At 42.2% G+C, this 9,805-nt stretch overlaps 2 protein-coding genes across 2 annotated transcripts in view; both read right to left on the reverse strand.

The window, feature by feature from the left end:
• Positions 1-4,191: 4,191 nt before the first annotated feature.
• On the reverse strand, positions 4,192-7,010 carry LOC133114770 (cytochrome c oxidase subunit NDUFA4-like). Its single transcript, XM_061224394.1, has 4 exons — positions 6,841-7,010; positions 5,727-5,815; positions 5,449-5,509; positions 4,192-4,860 (listed from the first exon to the last, which is right to left on the reverse strand). The coding sequence occupies exons 1-4, from the start codon at positions 6,880-6,882 to the stop codon at positions 4,804-4,806; spliced, it is 249 nt and encodes an 82-aa protein (XP_061080378.1). The 5' UTR covers positions 6,883-7,010; the 3' UTR covers positions 4,192-4,803.
• Positions 7,011-9,262: 2,252 nt separating this feature from the next.
• LOC133115342 (solute carrier family 35 member B1-like) overlaps positions 9,263-9,805 on the reverse strand; it is a 12,303-nt gene continuing 11,760 nt past the window's right edge. Inside the window, exon 9 of the mRNA XM_061225203.1 lies at positions 9,263-9,805. This exon is cut by the window's right edge and continues 575 nt beyond it. The gene's annotated coding sequence lies outside the window, so the exon portion shown is untranslated.

The following is a 9,805-nucleotide window of genomic DNA, read 5'->3' on the forward strand; positions in this document are numbered from 1 at the left end:
CAGCTGCTCTTGCCGCCAGGGCAGAGAAAAGACATCGTCCACCGCCAACGGTCAGGGGGCAGCACAGGGCCAGGAGAGCAGCACCCACACACACTTTTATCTTATTCACCATTTGCTCACGGATGCTTTCCGGGGCATCGGAGAAGTTAGTCTGGAGTCTGTGGACACAAGCAGTTTCCAGTTTCTCCGACGAAAAAATAAATGTTTCAAGGAAATGAAACGCAGTTGATTTCCAGGATTTATTTCTGTACTGTTAAATTTAGACGTGTGATTAGTTTGCTCTTTTCTCCGTGCGCTGTAATGTGAGCCTTATTTTATGAATACAAAACACTTTTTTTCCCAGAGCTTTCGTCATCCCTGAAGACAGAACCTACTGTAACCTTTATCGTGACGGGTGGTTTTAGTGAAGGCTTACGTTCAAGTGCGAAGTGGTCCTTCCTTGACATTTTCATTGAGGTATTTACAGATCTCTCTTGAAGTTCTCCAGACAGTGAAATTTGCATTATCTCCTGACATTTATAGAGCAAGCAAAATTTTCAAAGCCAGGCGTCCAAAGACAAGAGCCAAATATATTAATCTTAAAATACTGTACCAAATGACGTGCACTATTGTTACGTGATTATTTCATTTTACGTTCCTATTGCATGCAACTCCCTAGGGAACTCAAATTCAAATGCTGTATCCTACCAAGTGAGCGGTTTCCCTGGAAGAGAACAACCTACCCAAACGCGGACTTCAGGCCTTTCCTACCGATGCACCTCCACAATCACGATATTAGATTGCTTTAGTCTCACTTCTGTGCTGCCTTCTGGGTAGCTTTTTCCCCCATCCACTGTCAAACAGATCTGGGGTTTATGGAAACCTTTCCAACAATTCCACTGGTAAAAAGTATTTGGGTCAAACATAAACGTTCTGGTTTTGCGTGATGACTTTCACAAATAAATGGCTGCTCTTTTGAAGACAGATGGTGTCTGTTCACCCAGTCTGGAAGGGCACCACTCTTTTATCTAGCGATGTAGCTTTTAGTCTAGAATTCTCACAATGACCCCTCACAGGTAAAGCCAGGCCTCAGACACGTTGCCTTGCAGAAATGTCTGCTAGCTTCTCAAAACCATTGACTTCACCCTTTTCAGATTGTGTCAGTTCCCAGGTTTACAAATAACTCCCAAGCCCAATTACCATGCCTGATGAAAATGTGCAGGTGAGATAAGAACGGTTTCTTTTTATAGCTTGTATTTTCCGCACGCATTGGGGCTCAGTTTTGGCAGTTTTGTGGCTGAAATATTGATGCCGATGTACATCACTTGCATTCATACTTGGTTGTTTATGATGGACTGGTATTGCTCACTGCATCAATTGTGATTGTAATGATTGAACTTGACATATCTCCCTCGTTTCCTTGTTGGTAAGAATGACTGTAGCTAATGATCAGTCTAGATTTCTGTGGTGGTCTAGGTCGATACCTACTGGTTGAAACATGAAGCGTCTCGTGCATAATGTCACAACAATGCATAGCCAAATCTAAACTTTACAAGCCAGGCAAATGGCCCACAAGTAAATTTTCACAGATTCAAACACATGGGGGTTGAAATTAAGGGAGCCTACAGCATAGAATTATGAATATCTAATAGCCAATCCTATTGCAGGCGAACCTTGTTCCTTGCTGTAATACAGGTGGCCCAACCCTGTTCATTGAGATCTTGGGTTTTCACTACAGCCCAAACAAAGCACACCTATTTGAACAGCTAGAGATCTTCTTGAACTGCCAATTACTAGAATCAGTTGTACCAAATTAGACTTGAAATGAACAGGTTCGGGCAGCCCTGCTTTAATATTTCACCAATATCTAAAATCGCAATATTTATCATCATTTTGCACTTTTGAAAATTGAGGTACTGGTCTTTTTATGTGGTCATTTCATATAAAATGTATATTAACCAAATAGCCCCTGCATTTGAAAGACAGGTTCTCCAGCATCAGTGCTGCCATTGGTTATTTAAAACTTAAATTGAACATGCAATTTAAATATACATCATATCATTTGCAAGTAGTGAATAGCAGGAAACCCAAGTTGAAACACTTGTTCACATACAATTTCAGAATTCGTGGATTACCAAATCATGCATAGGACAGATGGATTTATGTTAATTAATTTGTATGGACATTTTACACAGTGTTCATATGATCATTTTAGGAAACAATTGAAAGCTCACATTTACGATTAATTCCAAGATGACTTTATAAATTAGGCCCACATTAATATCATAAAATAGCCTTTTTCCATTTTTGGAGTACATCTAAATTGAGGAATATATTGTTCCTGCATTATGCTGAAAAATGTCATGCTTTCACGGCCCATTAGCTGGACTGCAATAACACTAGACTCTGGTTGCACTAATTTAAGTCTCCAACCGGTTCAGAATACAGATGCTGGGGTACTTACAAGAACAAAGTAGAAAGAAATTTGGGCATATGCTCACTATGCTTGATTGGTTGCCAGTTACATTTAGATTCGGCAAGACATAACTTCTGAAGCTTCAAACGGTTTTGCTCAAGAATATCTTGGATACTTTGTTCAAAAGGTGTTGGCCACTATGATGTTCAACAAATAACTAAAATTGCAATAGGAAGCAGAGCCTTCCTCCTAGAGTTCCCGTTTCCTGGAACAATCTCCCTTCAGATGTTGGGGCTCCAGACAGGACACAGTTTAGCTTAGCTAACTAACCTCAGCTTAAGCTTGGAGATAAGGGTGTCTGGGACAGGAGGATCAGGCCTGCAGGAGTGTCAGGTTGCCCTGTGACCGCAGGCGGACACGGTCCGGTCTGCCATTCCGTCTGCTAAGTCCAGGATCGCTCTCGTGGTCGTGTGCACCCCGTTTCTACAAATCTATTGGACATGCTGCCAAAGTGTAGCAAGCCTGAGGCTTTTTTTTATTTTACTCAGGCCTCTTGTGTGTGCAATACTTAACACTGTAATTATCTTGTTCTGTTCTCTGCCGTGGTGCATCGACCTCCTTTTCCCCCACCCCAGGTTCACAGACTGATCTGAATTCAGCCCTCTCCGGGAAACGCAACTGGAGGCCTAGATAAATCACCTCGCGCCCCCTGATCTGCATATTAATATAACCTTCTTTGCTTGGACGTTATTTTACCAGCTAGTAGCATACCCCAGGCTAGCATGCTGGATTGGGTTCTTCATCAGATTTCTTCCGGCCCTTGTCACAACGTCTCTGTTAAAAGCTCAGAACAAATAAAATGGCGTGGAAAGTGTGCATAATCACACGCGCATACTCTTCACAGTGGTTTCAGACACTGAAGGAATGCACGTCATTTCACACTCAATTAACATTTGTCTTTAACTTTGACTTCCAAGTAAACACAAGCATAGCACTTTTTCAAAAAACCTTTACAAAATGTTTGGAGAGTTAAGTCTTAGCGATCGCCGAACCTGCTGGAGTCTTGTGTCTTTTACAGAACACCCGTGTCCTTGCTATGTGTACATTGCTGCTGCGCTCACAAGGAGCCGCGGCCCCCGGGTAATGCTGTGACACCACCCCGAATCTGGAGGCAGGAAGATAATAAATAACAATAATAATGTATTATTTAGTGGACGCTTTTATCCAAAACTATCTCCAGTTGATTAGACTAAGCAGGGGACAATCCCCCCCTAGAACAAAGCGGGGTTAAGAGCCTTGCTCAAGGGGCCCGGTGTATCATTGCTTGAGCCACCAACCTTCCAGGTCCCTGTCCCCTGTAGCTTAGCAACAGTGGTTCTGGGGTTTACTCTGAACTTACCCAGCAAACTCCGTAGTCCTGCATTAGGAAATACCCTCCCTAGGTGTCAAACTTCAGTCCTGGAGGTAGCAGGTGCACATTTTTTGTAGTTTCCTTTTAAATCAGCAGGCCATTTAGGCTTTGAAACAAGATATGGACTCTAGCAATTCATGATCTGAGTGAATCACTCAAAGGATATCAGGATCCTACACCGGTAAGTTTTGAATATTGAAGAAGAAAAATCAAAAACAAAAACTCTTGAGGCACCTTTCAAATACAAATCTGGGATTACGTTACACCTCGCTTTAAGCAGGTGGTGAAGTGTTTTTATAAATCTATGAACAACAGAGGCAATGTAGAAACACAGGATGACACATTGCAGTCAACATGGAAAAAAAAAAACAACAAACACTTGTGCAACTTTCTTCAAACATGTAGGAGGTCATCGTGTTTATTCCATTGCTGCAGACAACCATGGGTATCACAAAAATGGCTAAAGTAATTTGTCAGCGAATCACAGCAGACGGTCTAGGGCTGAATTGTGCGGAGAGCTGCTTGCATGCGCTGGGGTAAGCATCTTAGCTTCTGATGGCTACAGGTTAGCTTTGGCCCATCAGAGCAGAGAGTACCTTTTAGAAATCGGGCCAGTAGGAGGTTGTCTTGTTTATTCCATTGTGACAGACAACCATAGGTATTACAACAAAGTGTAAATCTGTGTATGAAAAGCATGTTGTAGTGTCACAGGTTTAATTGTGCGGTTAGTTTGCATCAGTTGGGGTAAGCCTCTTAGCCTCTGAAAGGTAACAGGCTAGGTTTCACCCATCGGATCAGAGATGTTTCTTAAAAGAGAGGTCGTCTTTTATTTCAAATTCTACAGACGACCGTAGACATTACAAAAAGTGGAAAAATAATTTGATAAACAAAGCACCGAGAATTGTGCGGTAAGCTGCTTGCATCTGTAGGGGTGACTATCTTAGCCTCTGATGGCTACATAGCTTTGGCCCATCAGGGCGCAAGGAGAGATGTTCCTTTAGAAATCAGGCCCCTCCTTCTTCAGTTTGGTGTAGTCCAAGTTCACAGCATAGAACTGCAAATCAGATCAGAGCATTGGTGGCCAGCATTGAAAATGCACATCAGCAGACAAATCCGTAAGCCATGACTTAATTGTAACAGCAAGTGAAATGTCTTTGGACACGCACTGGTTATATTTTCAGATTTGTGTATCGGAGTAGTCATTTGTAGTTCAGCTTATTCCTCTTCATAAATCGAGGCTGGTTATGTGGACGAGGGCTGCAACTAAATCACGGTTTAAGACTTATTGTGCTTGATGATCACACGCATAAGGTTAAAGCGACAGAAACACTTAACTAAAATTAATGAGTCACTAATTACTGTTCTAGATACACTAAGTTAGAGGTGCTGAAAACCATGTCCGTGAGCAAGACACCTCACCCCTATTTTCTCCAGACGAGCTGGTTGGTGCCTTGCAAGGCAGCCAATCGCCATTGGTGTGTGTGTGTGTGTGTGTGTGTGTGTGTGTGTGTAAGAGAACGGGTGAAAAAGAAGCTTAAATTGTAAGGCGCTATATAAATGCAGACAATTTCCCCCATTTACTCTTCAGGTTGGACAAAGTTGCCAAAAGTATGGCACATGTATTTTAGACAGGCTTTCGTACCTTGTAACGGTAAGTGGGGTCGAATTTGTTCCAGGGTTCGGGGTTGTTTGTGCGATCCCATCTGCAAAACACCACAAGTTACCAACCCCTGCCTCAACTGCATGTGATGGAAATAGTGGCTCCTAGAATCACAATCTTCAGCCAATAAATAAAAACAAAATAAAAACACCAGGTGCTGAAAAACGCTGCTGCTTTGTGATAGCCAAGTGTTTAAATCTGCCAATATTAAAAAAGCGTATGCCCTGAACAACCACTGAATCAGACAGAAAAACACTTACGAGACATCAGGGCTGCGCAGGGCCAGTCTAGCCAGGTACATCATGGACATCGCCGCGCCGCCGCCGATGAAAATGAAGAGTGGAATCAACTGGCGAGAGAGACAGACACAGCTGAGAATCATAGGTCCAATTAAGTCACTTCCAATTCAACATTTGCTCCAGAATGGGCGCAGGGACATTACCATACGGTTCAACCAAATATCGTTAGACGTATTTCACATTTCTACATATGTTTCAATAGTGTTAGTTATGGCATTACAGCGGAGAACGTGCAAAACCATTTCCAGTATAATGAATGCGTAAAACGAACGTCACATGACAGCAGATTGGGCCTAGTTAGCAAGCTAGCTAACTCGCTAACGTTAGCCAATTTTGTTTACAAGTAGCTAGCTCGCTAACTAGTGTGCGGTTTGCAAGCAATCTTGTTGAGCTGGAGTTGCCAGATAACAAAGTTGCATGTGGACAATGGACTCTCGCCTCTCCACTGTGCCATTTATGGCATGTCCTCAATTCACCTCTCCCTCTGCTCAGGAGTCCCGCACGCCACAAATATCTAGCTAGCTATAACTCATCTCGGATCTAGCTTTGTTTGTAATGTTTAGCTTACAATGTAACGTTAACGTAAAACAACTCCACCATTAGGTTAGAGCTATCAATCATTTAAAAAGCGTATTACAAATTTTATATATACCTTTTACATTTTAATGCAAAACTAGCGACCCATTTGTAAACGACTGCTCCAAATTTGGAAATGCAATAGCCAGACTTGCTACCTAGCCTATGCTAACTAGTTAGGAAAGAAAGGTAGCAGTGTCTGGTCTAGCCAATGTTACCCAAATTAGTTCGCGGTTAACTGTAAACATACTATTGACAAAAACTTGACAACTACATGTTCATATTTACAACTACGTCTATTTAGCTACATATGTGATGTCCAGTAATACATTTGTGGGGGAACGAAATAAGCGCTTCAAGGGCTAAAGTAAAAACTTAATTCCACTGGGTCGTCGCCAGGTAAATTAGCAAGGCCGCTGCCACAAGTTTATAACCACTAACTGTTAGCTACTGTAATACTCGTGTGTCAATAGACAACACCGGTCTTATCTGTACTTACTGCTGGGTGGTGTTTCAGTTGCCGACTAATCATTTTAAGCATCCTGGCAGCAATGTGTAACTCCCAAAACTTCTCCCAAAATGTACACCGATAACTGGATTAGCCGTGGCGTCGCCAAACTCCAAACGTGTCTTTGGCTGTGCTAGCTAGCTGCAGGATTAAACACAAAATTCGAGGGCCTTTATCCGGTGGCTTTCAATCCATAATAACACATCGGATAAACATGAATTAAAACATTGTGTTTATATAATTGTATTGACTATATAGACCGGTGCAATCACGGTTAATGTAACTTATAGTGTAAAAAATAGATTAATTTAAAAAATGGTTTTATTCAGGCACTGACATAAACGCCTAAATTCCCGGGGGGTGCGCACACAAGGTCGCGCTGTGGTATGTGATACTGTTTATAAATGTGATGAACACATAGCTATATATTATTCGTATTTTCACAGTTTGGCTTGTTCAATAAAACGAATTAATGCATGTTTGCATTTCTGTTTCAGTTCGCATTGTCAACACTAGTATTCTATGCTTGATCACTTGGGTTATGGTCTATATCGCTGACGCGTTCATTTCTTTTTTATTCACAAGGTTAAGGCCAGCCTGGGTTTAAGATGATTTGGTTATGGTCATGCTGGCAACAAGGTGGTAGGATAACTACAATTCTGGCAAGACCATGTCCAGCTGATGGACCAGACAACAGACAATCACCAAGTTCCAGATGGTAGCTCGAGCAGAAGCTTGTGGATTCAATCTTAGGCTGGCAGCTGGAATTTCACCAGCTGCCATTACATAAATCTAGAATGAATGAAAACTAAACAAATAAACAAATACAGGCCTTGTGAGGGTGATGTGAGAGATGGGCGGTGTGCACACCTGTCACAGATGTTACATGGCTGCACGTGAACAGATGCAAATGTGAAACATCCGCCCTAAATAAGGTCTGCGTTTGACACTGGCACGCTGCGCAAAATTGGGCGAACGCTCAGTGTACATTTCCCGACTGATTTACCCCGTGCGTTGAGCGCACCGCACCAGCTGATCCACATCAAAAGACCAATGTATTAGCCCAGAATTTGGCACAGCATGGGGCGTTCTATGAAGCCGCTGCAGGAGTGGGACTCCACATCTCCCTCTCTAGGCACGCTATTAGGGGAGAATACGAGCATTTTAAAACGATGCATGCTGTGGCCACATTTGAAAGAATGTGGTGTATTGGGTGGGCTGCTTGGTAAATGAAGAAGATGCGTTTGGGTTGATTGTTTTTTGGTTTGGTTTCCTTAGGTTTCTTCTTTTTTGTTTTTGGAGGGTGAGTTGGGGTAGGTTTTAAGGTAATTGTGGAGGTTTTAGATCTCAATAAAGGAAGAAAAGTCTCTCAAAATCCGAAGAGCTTCATCCGTAGACACCACCTATATTATAAAGTGTGCATACACATAACAGGTTTTATCTAAATGTCAAACGCAACTTACCGTAACGGAAGTAACAAATCCTTATTCACATACTCGGGTGTCAAAACATCCGTTAGTTGATTTTTATGCATCACCATTCAAAATGAGTCAGCACAGAACAGACACATGACTGGTGTATCATTGTCAATCATACACAAGTAACCAAGTTAAGTCATGACACCCAAGAAGTCCCTTTTCCCAGCACTGGACACAGCAATGCTCCATAAGAGTTTGGCCACCGATTGACTTTATCAATCAGGAAAATGTACTACTGTACCAACTTTCTCAGCCTTGCTTATTTTGCGGTCCTCGCCTACACCAAGCGTTGTAATGAAAGCCCTGCAAGATGAGCCACTGCTTCTAACCCCCATCTTTTACTGCCCCCACAAATCACGATCCGGTCTCCAGAACACCACTTTTATTTGAATCAGGATGACATAGCACATGCTAATTGAGCGAGAAAATCACCCGCTGTTTTCGACTGCGCGGCTTCGATCTCGGTTGAGAGCGCAGTTTTCTCCAGACATGTCGTCAGGTCCCTACGCGGAGCGGTAAGAGAGGCGACTGCTGCTTCAGCCAGGATGCCCCCCTCAGGCTGCTTGTTCAAACTGTGAACTGGGGAAATCTCGTTTGCTGTGCTGACAGCGTATCCCAATTTCTCCTTTAATCATATTGCGCCTGGACACCCAGAGATGCGCGCTTCCTCAAATTCATTTTCACACAGAATTGAGCATTAACCTTTTCGAAGAGGTGGAGAGAGGGGGGAAGAAGGTGATGACATCACTCCTGTGTGAGCAGAGGTGTGTCTATACCAAGTGGCCAAATGATTAGGTGTTCATAGGATAATAGATGTGACATGATCTGGGCTGATCTTCTGTTCCACACTGAAAACATTTTATACTAATTTTATACATTTTATAAAAAAACACACACACACACACACACACAATGAGACGCATCACACAGCAATATTCATAATATTCTTTCATTTAATTTGGGGTTAGCCCACTGAGAAGGGCACACATGATGCAGTGTTCATTTTGGAAGATGCTTCTTTTCTCCTTAAATAATATGTATAAACATCTTGGTTGCTAGAATACAGTACAGATTTTCCTTTTCGTTGTCCTTTGAAATTAATTTCCTAAACAACTATGATGGGTAAACGTGGAGACAGATAATGCTGAAATCGCTGAAAATAATAGGGGATTGTAACAAAACATAATTCATGATGTGCTAATACCAAGTAAACATGACATAATTAAGAGTTCAGTTGAATTAACAGATTTGATTCCTCTGGCCTCTCACTTCTGCTATATGAATGGAGACATGTATACAATTACAGTATATACATGTGTAAACCAAGTGCAAATACAGCCATATGCTCACATCGCCTGCTGTTCTTCAAAATTCAAGCGTTTATCGTTTCAGGTGGAGGACGGAAGTCGGCAATGCACCAACCGCGACGCTTTTGTAGCAACTAAGCGATTTTAAAACTTAAAAAAAACAAGAAGTAG

This window comes from Conger conger, chromosome 16, assembly GCF_963514075.1.
Source record: "Conger conger chromosome 16, fConCon1.1, whole genome shotgun sequence".
Taxonomy (NCBI): Eukaryota; Metazoa; Chordata; class Actinopteri; order Anguilliformes; family Congridae; genus Conger; species Conger conger.